Source organism: Schistosoma mansoni (assembly GCF_000237925.1).
Source record: "Schistosoma mansoni, WGS project CABG00000000 data, chromosome W unplaced supercontig 0115, strain Puerto Rico, whole genome shotgun sequence".
Lineage (NCBI taxonomy): Eukaryota > Metazoa > Platyhelminthes > Trematoda > Strigeidida > Schistosomatidae > Schistosoma > Schistosoma mansoni.
Genome location: NW_017386021.1, coordinates 152,834 through 173,367, shown reverse-complemented (window position 1 = coordinate 173,367; position 20,534 = coordinate 152,834). Strand labels below are relative to the sequence as shown.

The following is a 20,534-nucleotide window of genomic DNA, read 5'->3' as shown; positions in this document are numbered from 1 at the left end:
GAGATCGTATGTTATCTCAAGGCCTCATAGAAGAATAGCTAGCCCATCGTAAGTAATTGAATCATTAACCTAACCAAGGTCGTCACTATATATATATATATATATATATATATATCATATTTTCATCTATACAATATTGATGTGAACAGAGAAATAAAGAAGTCACGACGAACAATGGAAGCTAATTTTGGGAACATTATCTCATTTCAAAGTTTGTAAAATACTAACATTTAGTTTTGTCCCTGGTTATTTTTATAAACTGTAAGCTTCCATTTGATGCATGATTCACTGCCGTATCCTTTTCTGTTTCAATGTTATTGTAATTTAACCGTAAGCTTTTGTACTTCATCTTCCTACCCTAATGGTTATCTGGGAAACAATTGTATTTTTCTAATTGTTTATACGTTGTAGTCGTGTCAGTCATCTATTTATTCATATATCTTTTAACATTATTCTGAATCGGAAATCAGGACTCAGTCAAGTAGTGTTACTCGTTGACTCATCTCTCTCTCTCGCTTGTCAACCAATCAGGTGATCAAATAGTTTTCATTTCTGCCCAAGACTATTAATGTCAATTTGGACTCACTCGTTTCTGGCCTCAATGTTGAACCAGTCAGCCTATCGTGTCAGATATCGAGATAAGTAATTTTCTGTATATTATTGGGTAGACAGATCAAGGACATAAAAAAAGTGATCATCATAGAACACCAAAACTTTAAAACGAATTATTAATTATCATATTTAGTCCAGCGTTTTGACAATTATTGTTAGTTATACAATCACATAGTGCTCTATGTCTTACTGTCGATTGTTTTACAGTAAAGCAACAATCATATCTGAACATCAGTTTTATACTGTTTCCAAATCATCAGAAAAGTATATCTGAAGTTTAAAGTAAATCCAAACCAATCCCTATTAAATGAACTCGACAGACTTCATGAAACACATAGAATCTATAACTACCCGACTAAACATATTTCAACAAAATACTCCTCATGCATGACAATACATATACGTTTCCATTGCTAAACACATCTTTCGTGGTTCTTAAAAGATTGGTTTTTTGGTTGCCTCATAGATGATTGTCCGAGCCTTACACCACCTTTGTAGTCTTCGCACCCCTACCTGAAACCTTTGATTCCCCTAAAACTACAACTTTCTTCGATGCACAATCTCCATGAACAGCTCACAATATTACACAAATTTCCAGAGTTTTCCACAAATTTAAACAAATTCGTATATTCACTAGACAAACCATATACAACCAAAGCCTACAGGGAGTAGTTTTTGAACTAAATAACACTTCTGGCTGAAGTGATATTAATGTTAGTTTGAGTTTATACATGAGTATTAAGTAAGAAATAAGTTGTAATGAATCCATTCAATTGAAATCGAACATTTAACACTATCCTATGTTAATTTATGTTCATTAGACGTTAGTGAAAGTTCAAACAAATGGTGTAAACAATCAATTATTGAAGTCATAAAACTAGATAATGGACATTGAAATTAATTGTTTTTTTCTTTAGACCAAACTTATTTGTATGATTTTACCGTAGTAACAAGTAAATCATGCGAAATATTGAATGACCTTTAAAAAAGTTAATTATACCATTTTTTTCTTTGATTTATAAAGTCATTTAACATTTTTCAGGATTTATTTTAATGCACTTAAATTTAATGGTTGAATTCATGAGTCAATTTAAGCTAGACTATGCTGGTTAGTAATAAAATCCAGAACACATGCTGTCTGGATGAATCAGAATGAAATGAGTTTTTAGTGCTCATGGTTGATTCCAGTATAATCGAACAATAATAATGGTAACGGAACACATATATCCTACTTGTGTTTAAAACAATCGTTTATCAAGTTGAAATACAAATGTCTCCATTCACTAATACATCTGTTACGAACGTTATTGAATGCAGACCTTAAGCGAAGTGTGTTTAAAATTTTATAGTCAGATAGATAAACGTAAGCTAATGACAAATATCGATTAGGGTAAGTGATGAATAGACAAATGCACATATAGAAGTCATCGGAGTTACAGTTGAATAATTAGCAGAGATATATTATGTGTACACGATGACTCAAAAATAGGAGATTAATTTGTCAGTTCAAAAGTTGGAATAAATCAAGTGAATCACTACAATTTAATGTGAAGCCGAATATGATGATAATTATAAGTATTCGAATTAATGTGCCAGCTAAGAACTCACAAAATAGTACAATTTGAGGCAGATATAACTAGATGAGCACGAATGAATGTATTATATTTGTAATTCGTAATCAGCGGGCAATCAAGAACAAAAGAAGCATAAGTTCGCACAAATACTACGTATGAAGAACTAGTCTTTCTGAGGAAATGTAAGTGCTACAACGATACAATCTTGTCTGACTTCTAACCGTTTAAAAATACTATGTTTTCCAAAAACGTTTTGATAGATATTAGTATTGAAAATGACTTTCGTTATTACAATAATCCTATTGTTAAATGAAATATTCAAATTATTATCAAATTATTATTGTCTTACTGATGATCAACCGGTATGTGAGACGCCTTTAGAGGAGCTTTAACTAATGTGAATTTATATATCTGAAGAATTAATTAACAATGAACAAGTTTATCGACTATAGAAGTTGCACCGTTTGAAAACAAGTAACCCATGGTATTTCACTTTACTTTTTGGACATTTTGAACATTAATTAGATATTCGATTACCTTCACAACTCACTGTTAGATAATATAGAATTTATTCTTTGATCTATTGAACCAACCTAAAAAAAAATGCTTCCTTTCGAATAAATGGGTTTGCGTATTTTTTTAGTGGACGTTACTTACCAAATAAATGAGTCACAAGGTTGTAGTTCAAGAAAATGGATTCTATTGATATGCTGAGGTAAATTTATAATTTCAGTATAGACGATGAACTGATGTTAGGTACAGTGCACTTGAACTAAAATGCATACATTACCACTGTTAATTTTACTGGGAGGATGTTAATATTTTTCTAACTTTGTTTGAGCGAAATCCTTTTTTTCGAATTTCTATCTCTTGGTTAGTTCAAATAGTTGTTTGTTCAACGGTACTAAGAACCCTCAGTAGAACCTAAACTACCGTTTTCAAAACATATAAAACTTAGTACATACGGAAGAGATAGTTATTTTGAAATGATTCTCGCAGGACACACATATACCAACGAAATCGGTCAAACATCAGTCAAGAATATCAACAAAGGGATACGTTAAACATTTTCTAATAATGATATATATACAAACAGTTGATAGCACCAAGATCTTGTTGAAAATTAGTACTTAAGAACAAAATTAGTAAAGTCATATCTTACGACTTCAATCGTTTTGTATTAAAAACGATATTAGTATTGAAAATGACTTTCGTTATTACAATAATCCTATTGTTAAATGAAATATTCAAATTATTATTTGCCTAATGTATTTTTGAATACAATGCATCACTGGTTATCATTCCAAATAAGATAAAGTCTATTCGGATTTCAATCTTTCAACTCTCTTCTACTTTTGAGAAAGCAACAATGTACATAAATTCTTAAATGTGACCAAAATTGAGTCATCAATCATCACGAGTTGATTTAAACTTATGATATTACTGACCACAAACTGATTCGTAAGTTCAATAACTTACTATTTCCATCACGAGGTTTAGCAGTCTTTAAATTGATCTGAAGACAAGTCTTATCATTTGTACTTTTAGAGATTTTAGTAAAAAGGAAAGCTCCCATTAACTGATTTTCTTGTTATGAATGTCGATATTAATTTTTGGTGGAAACTGTTTTCAAATTTAACCAGGTTAATCTCTCCTAACAAATAAATACCGTCGAGTTTCAGACAATGAACACTCAAGGGTCCTATCAAGGATTGAATTCAGGAACTCTAAGTAGAGTAACGCCTTCTTCATGAGATTTTATCGCTGATACATGATAAAGGCACACATATGTTCTGCTAATTAATCCCAAATAAGGAGAAAGCAATCTTCCAGTGCTCCGCGGTATTCATTGGTACCCCAACTAGCATCAATCTATATTGAGTAACATCTATATAGTTTTTTTCTTTAAAATTGTGTGATTTATCACATTCAATTAGTTAGTTGTAGTTTATTTTCACGACTTAAGTGTAGTCAATAGTTTTGGCTTGATTTTACTACGGGTGTACTCAACTAAAACGCGCAGAATAAACAGTGGTTGGTTTTTTCTCGTAATAGGTATATATTGTAAGCCAATTGAAGCATTCTACTCTATGCATTTATCATCTTAAATAATCATAATCCTATTAAAATAAAGAAAATTAGATGAAGGTGATTGATGAATCAGCTAGTAATTATATTAATTACTACACTTCGGCTAATAAAATGTCTAATCAAAGCTATAAGTAAATTACTAACAGAATAAATATGGATGAAATTCTACTCCTTCATTTATCCAACAGAAATTTAATGTTCATATCATGTTCACTTGAAGCATTAGCCATACTTTACTTTGGATGAAAGTCATTTGGAGAAAACATCTAGGAAAGAATACATAAATGTTATAAAATGCTATAGAAAAGTATTCTAGGAAATATTAACCCTGGCATAATAGGGTCTGACTTCCCTTCTTGGATTAATTAAGCACAAAGAATAATTGTAAATATATTAACAAAGAAGAACTTGTAATCCATGTTTGAAATTCAAACCAGATTACTTCGCAATACAACTGGAATGTGTACTTTACTCCATTCCGTTTATCTAGAGCAAATAAATTGCATTATTTCATCCACATCATGCAAGATACAGAATAGTCTACTTCAAACCAGCATAAATCAAGAAAAATGACCTGAAAATGCTACTTGTATCATCGATACAAATATATGATAGGAACTAGTATTTTACTATACCAATATTCAGTTGTTTAAGAAAATGATTTGGTGAGTGTTCATTGTCTGAAACTCGACGGTATTTATTTGTTAGGAGAGATTAACCTGGTTAAATTTGAAAACAGTTTCCACCAAAAATTAATATCGACATTCATAACAAGAAAATCAGTTAATGGGAGCTTTCCTTTTTACTAAAATCTCTAAAAGTACAAATGATAAGACTTGTCTTCAGATCAATTTAAAGACTGCTAAACCTCGTGATGGAAATAGTAAGTTATTGAACTTACGAATCAGTTTGTGGTCAGTAATATCATAAGTTTAAATCAACTCGTGATGATTGATGACTCAATTTTGGTCACATTTAAGAATTTATGTACATTGTTGCTTTCTCAAAAGTAGAAGAGAGTTGAAAGATTGAAATCCGAATAGACTTTATCTTATTTGGAATGATAACCAGTGATGCATTGTATTCAAAAATACATTAGGCAAATAATAATTTGAATATTTCATTTAACAATAGGATTATTGTAATAACGAAAGTCATTTTCAATACTAATATCGTTTTTAATACAAAACGATTGAAGTCGTAAGATATGACTTTACTAATTTTGTTCTTAAGTACTAATTTTCAACAAGATCTTGGTGCTATCAACTGTTTGTATATATATCATTATTAGAAAATGTTTAACGTATCCCTTTGTTGATATTCTTGACTGATGTTTGACCGATTTCGTTGGTATATGTGTGTCCTGCGAGAATCATTTCAAAATAACTATCTCTTCCGTATGTACTAAGTTTTATATGTTTTGAAAACGGTAGTTTAGGTTCTACTGAGGGTTCTTAGTACCGTTGAACAAACAACTATTTGAACTAACCAAGAGATAGAAATTCGAAAAAAAGGATTTCGCTCAAACAAAGTTAGAAAAATATTAACATCCTCCCAGTAAAATTAACAGTGGTAATGTATGCATTTTAGTTCAAGTGCACTGTACCTAACATCAGTTCATCGTCTATACTGAAATTATAAATTTACCTCAGCATATCAATAGAATCCATTTTCTTGAACTACAACCTTGTGACTCATTTATTTGGTAAGTAACGTCCACTAAAAAAATACGCAAACCCATTTATTCGAAAGGAAGCATTTTTTTTTAGGTTGGTTCAATAGATCAAAGAATAAATTCTATATTATCTAACAGTGAGTTGTGAAGGTAATCGAATATCTAATTAATGTTCAAAATGTCCAAAAAGTAAAGTGAAATACCATGGGTTACTTGTTTTCAAACGGTGCAACTTCTATAGTCGATAAACTTGTTCATTGTTAATTAATTCTTCAGATATATAAATTCACATTAGTTAAAGCTCCTCTAAAGGCGTCTCACATACCGGTTGATCATCAGTAAGACTGGTTAATGAGAATGCACAAACCGTTAAATACTAATCTATATTGAGTTGAATTACAAAACTTCTCAATTTTCCAGAATATCTATTAATCAAAATTCATTTTTCTTTGATGACCTGGTATCCTGCTGATAAACACTAATCAGCAGAAAACATTTAACTTTGAAACTCTTGGAAACAAGAGAAAACAAACATCAGTGGGGGGTGTAGATTGTCGAGTGCTACTGAGTTACCGAAATGACTTAATTAAGGTAGCTATTGAAAGGTAGAAAGTACATGACAGCTTTTTAATCCTATTATTAGACACCATGGTAGTGCACATCAACGAACTCACCCGTTATCGAACGTAGGTCTCTTGTCGAGCATTCAATATTGTACGCATCTAACTACTAGCCTAAGTCAAAGGAAGATTGTTGTGCAATATCGCGGATTGATTAAAGTTATAAATCTCACTCAATGGATGCCAACTCATTGGTTTAAATATTAAATGCTCGCTGTGATACTTGGTTTCCATTCTTAGTAGGATTCTAGATCTTCACTGCTGGGATGTACCATATTAGTGTGAAACACCTATCTAACACTTTCTAGTCTTCAGTGGTTGTCCAGCTTATGTCGGCTCGTGATTTCAGGAAAAAAAAGGACGCTTTGTTATTTATAAGGTCTTTTATTTCTTGAAATGTTTTTTAACAAAAACAAAGCAAGTATTATCACAGACAGGAGGTAGACCTATATATATATATATATATATATATATATATTGAGCTTGTTCGGAAAATATTCAATAGCAAAAAGGAAACCCAATAAAAGATATAGAAACACAAACTACAACCACAACATTAAATGAATATTACAAAACTCTTGCAAAAAAAATTGAGGTCATACAACTGAGAAAAACGGATAAAATACTTTCAAAACAAAGAGGACGGATAAAAACCAATCTAAGGCAATATGTTTAAATAAGTTTCAAAATAAAAACGACCAAACAACGAAACAAAATTGGGAAGAACAAACGAGGATAATTACCATAATAATAATAGCAATAATAATAATAATAATAATAATAATGGTAATAGTAAACAGGAAAGACGATTTCGATTGAATCTTTTTTTTATAAAGGAAAAGCAAATAACTAAAACTATAAATTTTATATTACTATACGCATATATGAAAATAGCTTAACCAAAACCAAAAAAAATAATAAAGCATTTCCTTCTCTGTTGTTAGCCTGTTTCTCACTGACCCATTCAGTTTTACTTACTAATTAACAGTTGTTATTTTATAATTTAAATGAGCATCGAATCATTAAATCAAAATAAGCGTCATTGTCAACAGATGCACTGAGACCAGAGTAGTAATTGAAAAATTCTTCACGAGTTATCTAATTTCAAAGAAAATAAAATTGGAAAAGGGGTAGAAATTATTGATAAAATCTGTGTTCAGTAGAATTTAACGCAAATGTCCATCAAACCAAATTGTCATACTAAATTATAAAAAGGATATTAAAATTAATCAAATGAATTTCAACACAGTATTAGTATCAGGGATATTAAAAACGATTGCAAATTAAGCAGAAAGAATCAATTACAGAAATAAAGTCATCTAAAAACTCAGGATCTAGAAGTGTACGAAAAAAGAAAATGTATCCCTCCCATTGTAACAGATTCTAATCTATGTTGTTTAACGTCCCCAATCACTGGTAGTGTTTATCGCGTGTAATACAACCAGGAAGTCTGCATCAGCCAAAACAACCAATCTCATATCTTGATTCACGCATCCGTAACTTTCTTTCAACCTGCTTCTAGCTCACTCAACAACACTGGTTGAAGTAGGCAGTGGCTGGGTATAAGTAACGCATGTCCAAGCCACCTCAATCAACGAAAATTGACAGCCTCATCAACCGAGTTTTCATCTTTGTATGGTACCTTACATCTAACCTGACCATGACAAACTCAATCTTTCTACCAATCCGAAGTCATACTTTGAAAATATGTATGATTGAGTACTGGTAACCTGAAAATGTTTTCTACTTCTAAAGGCTACGTTTAGCAATCACCAAGTAAAACAGAGTAAACTGCTGTCAAGTTTCCTCGTCTCTTTGTCGGCCAAAAATGACCTTGTAGGTAATGCAGGCATCCAACCGGTCTTTCTCTATCTGAGCAGAGAATACGTCAGCCAATGACCTAATAGGGTCAACGACATCTCGAAGATAAGTGCAGTGATCGACACACCTAGAAGTTGATAAACATAAGTTCTGTGGCAGGGGGAGGAAACGTATCCCAAGCATGGTTGCAATGTTACTCAAATAAATCAAAACACTTCGTTTCGTCGGATTTTTCGCCAGCCAAGACGACGTTATCTGTATGTTCTAAATCTGTGAGTCACTCAATCTAACTAATAAAGCTGGACTATCATTCGGGAAAGATGTTGCTGTACTCCGGTCACGAGGAAAGAAATGCCGAACATCCTGATGGCAGACCGAAACGCCAAAGTCGAAATGGACGACACCGGATATGAAGATATAATGGAACGACATGGACTGTGAGAGAAACGAAAACGGAGAGAGATTTGCAAATCTATGTTCACTCAACAAATTGGTTATAGAAGGCACAATATCTCCACAAAAACGCATGTTCAAAGCTGCATGGATCTCACTGGACCACAACACAGAGAACTAGATCGATCACATTTGTATCAATAACAGATTCTCAAGGACAATGAAAGATGTGAGAATCAGGAGAGGAGCTGATATAGATTCAGATCACCACGTAGTTGTGGCCAAGATGAAACTGAAGCTAAAGAAACACCGGAAAACTGGGGAAACAACAGTACAAATGTTCACTACAGCCTTCCTACAAGATACTATCAAACTAAATGAATTCAAGATAACTCTCAACAACAGGTTCCTAGCTCTACACGATCTACTCAAATAAGAAGAAACTACGATGGAGGACAACTGGAAACGGATCAAAGAAGTATCAACATCAACGTGTCAGGAGGTGTTTGGATGCAGCAAACATCATCATAAGGAATGGATCTCTATCGACAGCCTGGATAAGATTCAAGAAGACAGCAATTAACAACATACCAACAACAATAGAGAGGGTCAAAGCACAAACTAAACGCACAGAAACAAACAAGAATGTGAAGAAGAGCATTAGAGGCTACAAGCAGAAATATGTGGAAGACTTAGCAACGACAAAGCAAAGATCTGCAAGAGAAGGGAATATGAGACAACTATATGATACAAAGAAAAAAACTAGCAGGGAGATATAGCAAACCTGAAAGACCTGTCAAGGACAAAGAAGGAAAGACAAGAACAGATGAAAAGATGGGTAGAATACTTCGAGGAACTTCTGAATAGACCAGCTCCAATGAATCCACCGGACATTGAAGTAGCACACACAAACCTTCCTATAGAGTCACTCCACCAACGATCGAAGAAAACAGGATGAATATCAGACAAATGGAGAATGAGAAGGCAGCACGACCTGACAATATACCAGCTGAAGCACTGAAGTCAGACATGGAGGTGACTGCAAACATGCTCCACATTCTATTCAGGAAGATTTGCCAAGAAGAACGAGTGTCACTGACAAACTGGAAAGAAGGACGCCTCATCAAGATACCGAAGAAAGGAGATCTGAGCAAATGTGAGAACTACAGAGGAATCACACTTCAGTCAGTACCAGGAATGGTTTCCAACAGAGTGTTGCTTAACCGGATGAAAGACGCAGTAGACGTCCAGCTTCCAGATCAACAGACCGGATTCCGTAAGGATCAGTCGTGTACAGACCGAATCAAGACATTACGGATAATTGTTGAACAATCAATTGAATGGAACTCGTCACTATACATCAACTCCATTGATCATGAGAAGGTATTTGATAGTATGGATAGGAGAACTTTATGGAACCTTCTTGAACACTGTGGTTTACATGAGGAAAACACCAACAACACACGAAATTTATACGACTGATTATAGTGCAAGGTGTTGCATGGCGAGACGCATTCCATGTGAGGACCTACGTCAGACGAGGCTGCCTACTCTCACCCTTTCCCTTCCCCCTAGTGGTTTACTGGATTATGAAGACCTCGATATCTAAGGGGAATCACGGAATATAATGGACGGGTTGGATGTAACTAGATGAGTTGGACTTCGTGGATGACCTAGCTTTTATATCCCGTGCAGGTCAACAAATGTATGTGAAGATAGCCAGTGTAGTAGCATCGTCTGCATTTGAAGCAGATATCCAAAGGATGAGTAGCAGCTCGGAAGAACTGGAAAAGGTTGTCCAGGACATGGTTGGATGGAGAGTGCTGGTGTGCAGCCTATGCTCCTCGATGAGATGTGTCAGGTGTAAGTAAATAAGTCTAATCTTCCTTCTCTTAGATTAGATATGCCCTTTTCATCTTCGTTAACATTTTGAGGGAGCCCATACTTATTATTATTTAACTCAAGTTGTTTGGTTATAGTCTCAAACCAGAAGGTAGTTGAAGCCCTATAGGACTGTTTAATTCATTATTTCAATTATAGTCCAGTCTTTTTCGGAATAACTGTCACTGACAGCTGACATTTTTAATACTTGTTTACTTTATAATTCTGAACAGTCGTCTCTTATTACTTATCACAGTTGTCTCTTCCATCTCCTTTTCATTCGCTGACCACCATCGCTTGCTATTATTTCGTGGACATTTTTCCAGTCTTCGTTTTATTTTACTCTTCATTTTATCCGGAGCCTGGTGGGATAATTTTTCGATTAATCAAACCACAGTTGTTTAGATATCACTGCCAAACTATATCTGAGTGAACACTTTCATGATCGATTACAAGCCTCTCCAGTTCTTACGCTAAGCTCTAAGAGCTCTTTCAGGTTTATACTCTTCTATGCTAGGTAAGAAACATGTTTACGGAGAAACATACTTTAGCATGAAAAAGCTGTTTATCAGTAGATCATGGACTGATTATAAATATACAGTATAAAAACAGGGTATATGGAGCTAATGTGAAAAAGGTTAATGCGATAGTGCATTTGCAAAATCTAAGCAACACAAAAGTAAACTCAGGTTATGAATGAACAACAAATATATATCCACATAGAAAGCATTCAATTCACTCATTCATGCATAGATATATAGTTATAATAATAGTTATTATTATTATCAATTTTTAATGCTATTTTTCGTTACACAAATGACATCAGCTAAAGAAAAATTGAAAACCGTTCATTGCCATAAAAGATACCCACCAAGTATTCATGGATTCTTAGTGATCTTCCGTCTGGTATTAGCTAATGATGGAAACTAATTTGATGTTGAACAGCCCTCACGGATATACCAATAAAAAAATAATTTATTCGAACTCTGTGGTCTTTGAAATAATAAAACCATATGATTGAAAATTATTATTTTTTTAAAGTGTTGAGCATCGTGTTCGTTTTTTTAAATAATTCCTTCAACTGTTTCAATACTATTTCTCCAATTAGTTTTGTTCTTGTATTTTTCTACAATCATTCTGAAATAATAACTACATTGTCTACTTTAATAAAACAAAGTTCTACATCTGTTGTTTTAGGTCCTTCTAAGAAATGCTCTACATTTTGCAGATCTTTCTTTTATTTAAACTACTCATTACAAGTTACGTTAAGAATTATAAAAAACAGGCCACTGATTTTAGCCCAAATCAAAATTAGTTCAGACTCTGTCACATCCCGAGCAAAAATGAATTAATATTGCAAGAGCTTAGAACTAATTTTATAAAAGAAGTTAATATCTGTAACTTCTGTATGACCCTACTTTTGTACAAAAAATAAATATTTCGTTCGTAATAATGTAAATATGAAACATTTATTGACTTACTAAGGAATTTTCACATACATATATACGTACATATTAATTCAAGATCCTAGCATACAATTGTTTATTGGGCTATAAAGTATCTACATTAAATGGTCGCTTACATTACTGTGTGACAGACTTGAAGTTCTAACGTGTTGAATAAAAGTCTACTCACTTATTGAGCTATGACCTGACTATCGTTTGTCAATAATATCTTACTGTATTAAGATTATATATATAAGATATAAGATCATCATCAACATGTGCACAGTATATAGCAGTTGACACATGTTACGCTTTAATTTTTACACACAACAAACTAAAAAATTGCCTAAAATAAGCCATACGTATACATATATACATGTATATAAATATATACACTGAGTAAACAAACTTTGTCCAGTTTAAATTTTATAGGCTTGTCGTATCATTAAGTCGAAATAAGCATCATTGTCAATTGATGCGCTGATACCAGTGTAATAATTGAAAAATTCTTCTCTTGTCACCTGAAATATTTAAAGTTAGTGTTTTTTTTGCTTCATCACAATTAATATAGAGGAAAAACACTTATCTTTAGAATATCAATGGTTGACAATTATGTAAATTGTGTTAAATAAAAATGTTAGGTAAATTAAAACTACCAAGAAATAGTGATTATCCCGATTTCAGTGCTCGACAAAGTCGAAGATATATACACTCTCAAAACATTGACAACTAATAAGAAACAATTATTCATTTCTGCTTTCGAATACCCAGTAAATTTTTAAATCTTATGTTGCTTTTCTCAAATCAATTCCTCTACCGAAAATTATCTATGTTTATAACTGGTGGAATCAAAATAATAATAAACTTTACCTTGTCTCCGTATAAACTCATTTGCTTTATAGGTTTCTAATTACCGCTTAAAAGGATAGATTATTTATACTACATGGTATGATATAATCAGATCAAGTGTTAGAGCTGAGGATCTGTTATTGTTATGAATTTGCGATGACAATTATAGTATATAATGGCACAATTTTAAAGTCTATAAAATCTAAAAATCAGACATATGTCTGCCACAAATATTTCATTTTTATGTTTACAACAAAACAAATTTTATCAAACAGCTTGTTGCATCATACTTTTGAATACTATTCTCGGATAACTTAATGTCTAAATGAAATCGAAAATTTCTGCTGCATTCAAATATTACATCTGTAGGTGTAAGTTCAAAACAACTGCAATGTTCTGAGTATTAAGGAAAGGATTAAAAAGTGTGGCAATAGTGATACATAAAATTAAAAATAGTAAGAAAATTACGGACAAAAAATATTCAGGACTTCTTTTCATAATGCAGTCAGAGAAAAATATCGTAAAATCTGAAAAAAAAACTGAATGTCAATGATAATTATGTTCATAGAATAATAAAATCATATGTTCAAAACTGCTTACAATTTCATCAGCATTGTTTTGAGGTTGAAATGTTTTCAAAAACTCAACTAGAATTTCATCTTCAGTTTTTTCTCCATTTATAAACTTTGGATGATTTTTCACATTATATACGCCTTTTAAATCTTCAATCTGAAATAAGCAATTCAAAAAATCAGATGATTTGTTTAATTATTGAATTCACCAGTAGGTAACTTACATAGTAGTCAATGATCTCAGTAAAAGTATGGTATATTCTTGAAGATAAGTGAAGAATGATTGCACCAGGAAAACTGGAACTAACTCGATGTAGGACAAACTCTTGCGTTTTCAACTAGTGTTTAATAACGACTACATCTAATGTATTAAGTGACATCTATAATTTTCCTCAAATTCAGATGTCCATGGCATGTACAAAAATGGATCATTTACATCCAAAAAATCTCTTCATGATTACACAATACACTTTTGAACTCTTCAATATTTTTCAACTACAAGGATTAAGTAAGTTAAGGGATGAATAGTTCGTAATAACAGAGATTTGAGCACATCGCTTGGTAAATTTACACTTAAAGTTCGATTAGCTTGAGGAATAATTTTGCCTTAAACCTCGAGAGCGGATTACGTTACTGAGAGAAGTTGCAAAAAAACAAAATAATTCACTTCTCTCCTGTAATAGAACCATTTGACATTAAATGTAAACACCAAAAAATGTGGTAATTTGCAGCTGAAGCTACCATCATTTAAATACTCAGTACATAAAAAGTGTTTAATAAGAACTCATTCTTTAAGCATTACTGAAACATAGTCAAACTAAATTATTTGGAAGAATATTTGTGATATCGTTCCTTTACGCATCTTATTACGGTAAAAACAAAGCTTTTTTATAGGTGTTCAAAGTTAAATGTCGGTTTCTCCCTATCTGTTAAAACAGTATCTGACTTCTATCACTTACATCTATGGAAAAAATGTGCATATTTTACTGGCACAACATAAAATGTCACTTCTGAGCATTTATTTTGAAATCGTAATCACTGCTAAAATATCATTTGCTTATATATTGCTAACCGTAGTGAAAAAGGATAAGACATATTAATTATGATGTGTATAAATTCTTATGATAAACGCAGTTTCTATAACTTATGATACAACCTTCAGAGGCCAAATAGATCAAAGGTCATGAGATTGTACGAGAAATTGTACTAAGCAACATTTGGGAGATTTAGATAATTGCAGAAAGCGATATAAAGATGAAAGCGAACGAGTCTTCAGTTATAGTATGTTAACTTCAAAAACAGTAAGTTACTCTCAATAGTTAATATCACTTAGATAAAGATACCTAGGACTTTATTAAGTTTTGTGAACAAAAGTACAAAATGGCAATCTGAACAAAAAAGGAAAATTATTGCTGCATTTAAGTGAAGATGTAATAATTTAACAGGTTGCAAAGCCATAATGTGTATGAACTCAGTTTCAGGAACATTATTTACGATACTTTATGTATTTACCTACATATCGGATCAATAAGTTGGTGTATTTTAATTGTTTAATCCCAATGTGGATGACAAAAGTGTTTATTGAGATTATAATTAACACATTTCGCTTGACATACTCTCTCTTTCTCGAGCATCAATAATAATAGACTAGTTTTTCGATTTGATTTAAAGTTTGTATGTGTAGAAACTTCTTCGAGTGATACCCACTGCCTATGCAGACTTGTCATAAATAGTCGATTTCCGCAACGATTCTGACTGAGAACGGGTTTTAACTTTAACTTTTGACAGTATCTGGTTTATTCCACTTCCTTTTCCAATAAACTAATAGATATTTCCGGGTTTTATATTTCTAAATTCCTTGACATAATCTATTAACCGTGATGTGAGTCGTGATTGAATTGGAACATGACAATAAAAACCGACCTAACTATCATCGTCAAAGGTTAAAACGATTCCAATTTAGGTCGATGTACGATCTTGTGGGGTTGAATATAAAAAGAATTCATAAAAGAAACTTACCGTTATTGCACCATCTTTCGTCTTATCCATTTTCAGAAATGCTTTGTTCAATACATCAAGTCTACACTTGCTCATAGGGGGCTTAAACTTTATTAAATAGTCAAATCTTACCCTTAAAGATATTAGGAACTCATCAAAATCAATAAATCCACTCTGGTCTGTGTCTATTTCATCAAAAATCTCTTTAACTTCTTCTTTGGACAGATCCACACCAAAGTCTTTACACCCCTTCGAAAATTCCTTAAAGTCAAGTTTTTTGTTCCCGTCATCATCAATAATTCGAAATTGTCTATTGTTAAAAGAACATTAAAAGCCAGCAATATTTAGATATTTACCTTCCTATACCGGCTATCCCGGATGCACCACGTAAAAGACACTGATATCTGAGCTTTTCAATGGGCTTAAGATCTTTTGCGAGTTGCTTTCTTGCTTTTTCTTGCAACAACTTGTCACTTCGTTCTGTTTCCATTACAGGAATCAGGACGCTAGTACAAAAGCGAGCATCGATACGAACAAGATAATTTAAACAGATAAACAAATTTCGAGTGTTTTGACAACTGTCTGAATTAACAGATTTTATAGGAAAACTAAAACCTAGGAAGATTAATTAAATGTAAATGTGACTTGAACGTTCGAGATGTGATAATATCTCCACATTTCCAGTAAAGAATGGACAACCTAGTTATACTGTAAGATGTAAAGATGCCACATATATGCAGTGTTTCTTTAGGCTCTTGTACGTACTACCTTCCAAAGAAATTTCCAGAGCCCAAATAAACCGATGTCCGCCATGTATGTACTCAATTATATATCCGGAAGACGGTCAGTGCGTCAAGAATTGAACAACCCTAAATTGAGTAATTGTTTTAATAAATGCGCAACATCGTGTGACCAAGAGTTATCTAGTGAGGATGCTTGGTTACCCGTCTTCAGTTGGAATGTGTCCAGCAATAAATCTCGGTTCATCGTGTTAATCTTCCACTCTTCATCATTTCCAGATGTCCTGGAAATGAAGCAAATGTAAAAATGATGGTGGGTTGAAATTCATTTGTGCTCATGTGCGAAAGGAAGTCGCGAAAAAATTACTGTCGTTTATTCAATATACATGCGCTTGATTTTTTCTATCCAACTATAGCACTTCACGAATTTTGAAAATTTATATTACATTTAGGTAATTTTCATGCACATTGTCTTATATAAAAATTCCGTTCATCAGGGTCATATTCATTCTAAACCCTCAAGTTTATTAACCTCCCGACGTTTCAAACTATATTAAGTGATCTTTCACTTCATCTACTTAAAGAATGGCACATTTGGAAATACACGTTATTACAGAGGGAAGAACATTTAAGTTGACTCCCATATACTTGAATTATAAACACCTACTTGTTTAATACAGCTGTCACCTGTACTGTTAGTGACCATCTGAAATCTATTCATCTGAAGATGCCAGGAATACTCAGAGTTTGATAAAGCTTTCGTCTTCAACACATTTTCAATTGAAAGACCTAGCTTCAGTTAAGCCGAAACTCAGGAATATGTTCGAAGTTGTGTTTGGAGGTTTGCTGAGAAGCTTTTGAACTAAGCTGGCTAGTCCTTGCAAGGTATGTGTGTAGTGCACATGTGGTGCAATTGTTCCTAATCACACAACCCTCAAAGCTGAACATCAGATAACTTGGAAAATTTATACTCAACAGTTAACACGAAGAGAAGATAAACAGTGCAGACGGCGTGAAGAATTCATTCAACTCAGTCAGATGACATGGCACAGTCTTGTCGGCATGGTCATTCTGTATAACTTGTCTTCACTTAAAATAAATATATCATTCTGTCTTCAGCCTAACTACATTCTTAAGAAACTACGGACATTGCATTACTTATTGTTACGACACGACGAGTTAGAATAGACAATGATGTGACTCCATCCTTCGGGGGGTGCTGATAGCTATAAGTGGACTGCCAAAGGTTTAGAACCGGCAAGCTTCCCTTTATAAACACCCATCTGAGAAATCACTGTGTTCAGCAACATCCTGCAATCCTGGAAAAAAAATAAAGTGTAAGTCAAAAAACACTGGTATAGACATAAAAAGCAAGATATGCAAGGAAAGCTTAGTAATTATGAGCAAATATACTATTCGTCAGCGTGAAAAATTTCATCGTATACGCCTGTATCGTATGCATCCTTTCGTTTTTAATTTCCTGGCTGGTATACGTAGAATGCAAAAACATTATTAACCAAATAAGTATTTAGGCTTGGTATAGGGAGATTTGAAAACACTGTAGAGTTTTCGTAGTTTAAATAATAAATTGATCCCAGTTAGGCTACTTGTTGGAAACCTTGTAGCACTGAACAGCCGTTTCGTCCCAATAGGAGTTGAAATTCATGACCTCGCATCTGACAAAGAAAACCCAAGACTTTCAGTCTCGCCCGCGAACCAATAACCTGAATCCACGTAAATATGAACGAAACAGCCTTCCAGTGCTTGGCAGCTAAGCGCACGTTAGTGTTTTAATGTTTTCGGTACTGGGTAATTCACTGTAGAACTAGTGAAATGTCCATCAATTTGCTTTTTAGAAAGCGAATTTCTTATGCACCAATTGTGTCCGACAAAATGCAGGGAATCTGTTGTAATCTGACGTTTCCGAATGTTTACAATGATGCCGTGTTTCTGCAGTCGTTCTAAAGCAAGGTCCAGAGGCTGGAGATGAGATTCTCCATACGAACTTGAGATTTAGCTGTCATCCTTATATGCATGCACGAATTCGAGACCTCTGAAGACGTCACCGATGAATCTCTGAAAAAATTGTGTGGCATTTTTAAACAGGAAGACATTCGCAGAAAACCATACTGTCGGAAAGTTGTGACAATAGCTATTATAGGAATGTTGTCTGTAGCCTTGGTCGTTGCTATCTATTTTAGGGATCATAAGCAGAGAGATGCTCATCTGTTGTTTGATGGCCGAACGATCGCTTGTCGGTACGCTTTCGAGAATATAGATGATCCTGTAGTCAAGATGTGGTGTATAGCATTAATGACTACGTATGGTAATTTCGGTCACATTTGGCACAGTTCGGAGTACTTGTTGACTACCCGTCGAAGGTATAGATCGTTTTTATTCTTAACCGCGACTGCGCATAACCTGTAACCAGAAAATGAATTCCACATACAGATAAATTGGCATTTGAGTTCAGTAAACCCCGTTTTCTTGAGTCGATGAGCAGACCATGATGTTGTTGCAGGTCCACACCAATAATTGGCATAGAAACACCTGCAACAATGAAAATCCGGTAAATGTGTTTGCGTAAACCAACTTTAAGACAAATATACATCTTACCGTACGTAGTGTACAGTTTTCTATTTGCTACCTGAAGGTTGAAGACCGGTTCTAGAAAATGGTCATTAGTATTCTGCGTCAGTATAGACGAGATAAAGAACTTTCGTCACCTCATCGGTGATGTATAACTGGCGACTATTTCCACCAGCTACAAGTTGCTGTGAACACATGCCGGCTGGGCAGTTTCTCGAAAGATTTTCTGTGTCGGACGGCTTTGAGATTGAGAAACTGAAGGGTTTTTCTGAAATTTCCAGTAGAATTACCATAAGCTTTGGGGTACCGACGTCAATTAGGATTGTCTGCCTCTCGTGGTCTAGAAACAGATCTTTTTCGTGAAGAGCCTCTTCTAGGAGTTTGAGAGTGTCTGTGATTATTATGACTATTAAGATAACGGGTGAGACTATAACTGGATCTGTATTATTTTTCTGTCGTTTGAGACTTTTCTGTAGAGTGTAAACCATAGTGCCGTGGGTTCTGATAGTCTCCAGAATGCGGTCCACAGATGTGGTTAGTTTGTCTGTTGGAAATGCTTGGACTACAAGAACTGTCTGAGAAGGTACTAGAAAAAGGCCCATAGACAAATGACCTATCTCATACGTAGTGTTATTTCTGTGACTTAGCTGTGTTGTGACTCGACGTTGTAGAAGAGCTGGTTTAACCTTTGTCAGTCGGTTAATTCCCCACGTTTAAGGACAACCTCCCTTTAAGTGCCGTAAGGTTAAAATACATCAATACTAAACATACTAGCTGTGACATATTGATTGAAAACGTGCAGTAGTGTCTTAACTACTCCTTAACCATGGATGTAAGCTTCTGTGTAGCACAAGATAAAATATACAAATGGGCTAAAAAGCATCCGAAAACACAAAAACGATGATTAAAAATAAATATCAAAAAAGGATGTATTGAGTTACAACAAGGAAGAAAATCACAGTGTATTGCTTGGTGTACCAGATCACGATGCGCTAGTCACTTAAGATACCACAGGTATTCGGAGTTTGACAACGCTTTTATACGTCATGCCATTGTAATCAAAATATACCAACCTATTCAAATCAGAAGTCAAAAATGGATGAGTTCGAAGATTTGGTTGGAAGGATATCAATATTTCGAAAAGCGTTGGTCTAGATTGTCTAGTAATTGAAAGGGATACGCAACACGGCATACCCACTCGTAGTCTGTTGCAGATGAGTGACCGAGCGCCTTTAGCTATTCGAGTCCAGTTAAACCAACGAGGTCAGCATTAATGTCAAAGAATTACAGAATCATCTATATTTGCGAATCATTTACCGCTACAAGCCCTAGTACCTACTTCCGTAAGGACTTGAGGTCGGTCTAGTACTTAACATGAAACCTTGAATGATCTAACATATTTCTACAGAAATCACAACAATTTAATTTCGAGAGGAAATAAAAAATGTTCTGCTTAATTCCAGTGAATGTTCTCATATTTATTTCTAAGCTTATTGGCGGTGCTTGAAAAGTAGATTTACTAATGTATGGGTACGAGCAGTTCGTGAGTATTCTTTTAGATGTTATAATTTCCCGTTGCGATTTCGCCATGGATATCTAAGAGTGTTTATTTGTTTTTCAAAATCTTTATACAGGGAGTCATGGAGCTTAACGGGGTACATAGCCAATCACTCG

The 20,534-nt window shown here is 33.8% G+C and overlaps 1 protein-coding gene across 1 annotated transcript; it reads right to left on the bottom strand.

Moving 5' to 3' along the window:
- Positions 1–12,531: 12,531 nt before the first annotated feature.
- On the bottom strand, positions 12,532–16,021 carry Smp_028210 (calcyphosine/tpp, putative; the record flags this gene model as incomplete). The annotated part of the gene is made up of 5 exons (XM_018790979.1): positions 12,532–12,633; positions 13,562–13,690; positions 15,553–15,633; positions 15,664–15,841; positions 15,888–16,021. 5 exons carry the CDS (start codon positions 16,019–16,021, stop codon positions 12,532–12,534), a joined length of 624 nt encoding a protein of 207 aa, XP_018645771.1.
- Positions 16,022–20,534: the final 4,513 nt, after the last annotated feature.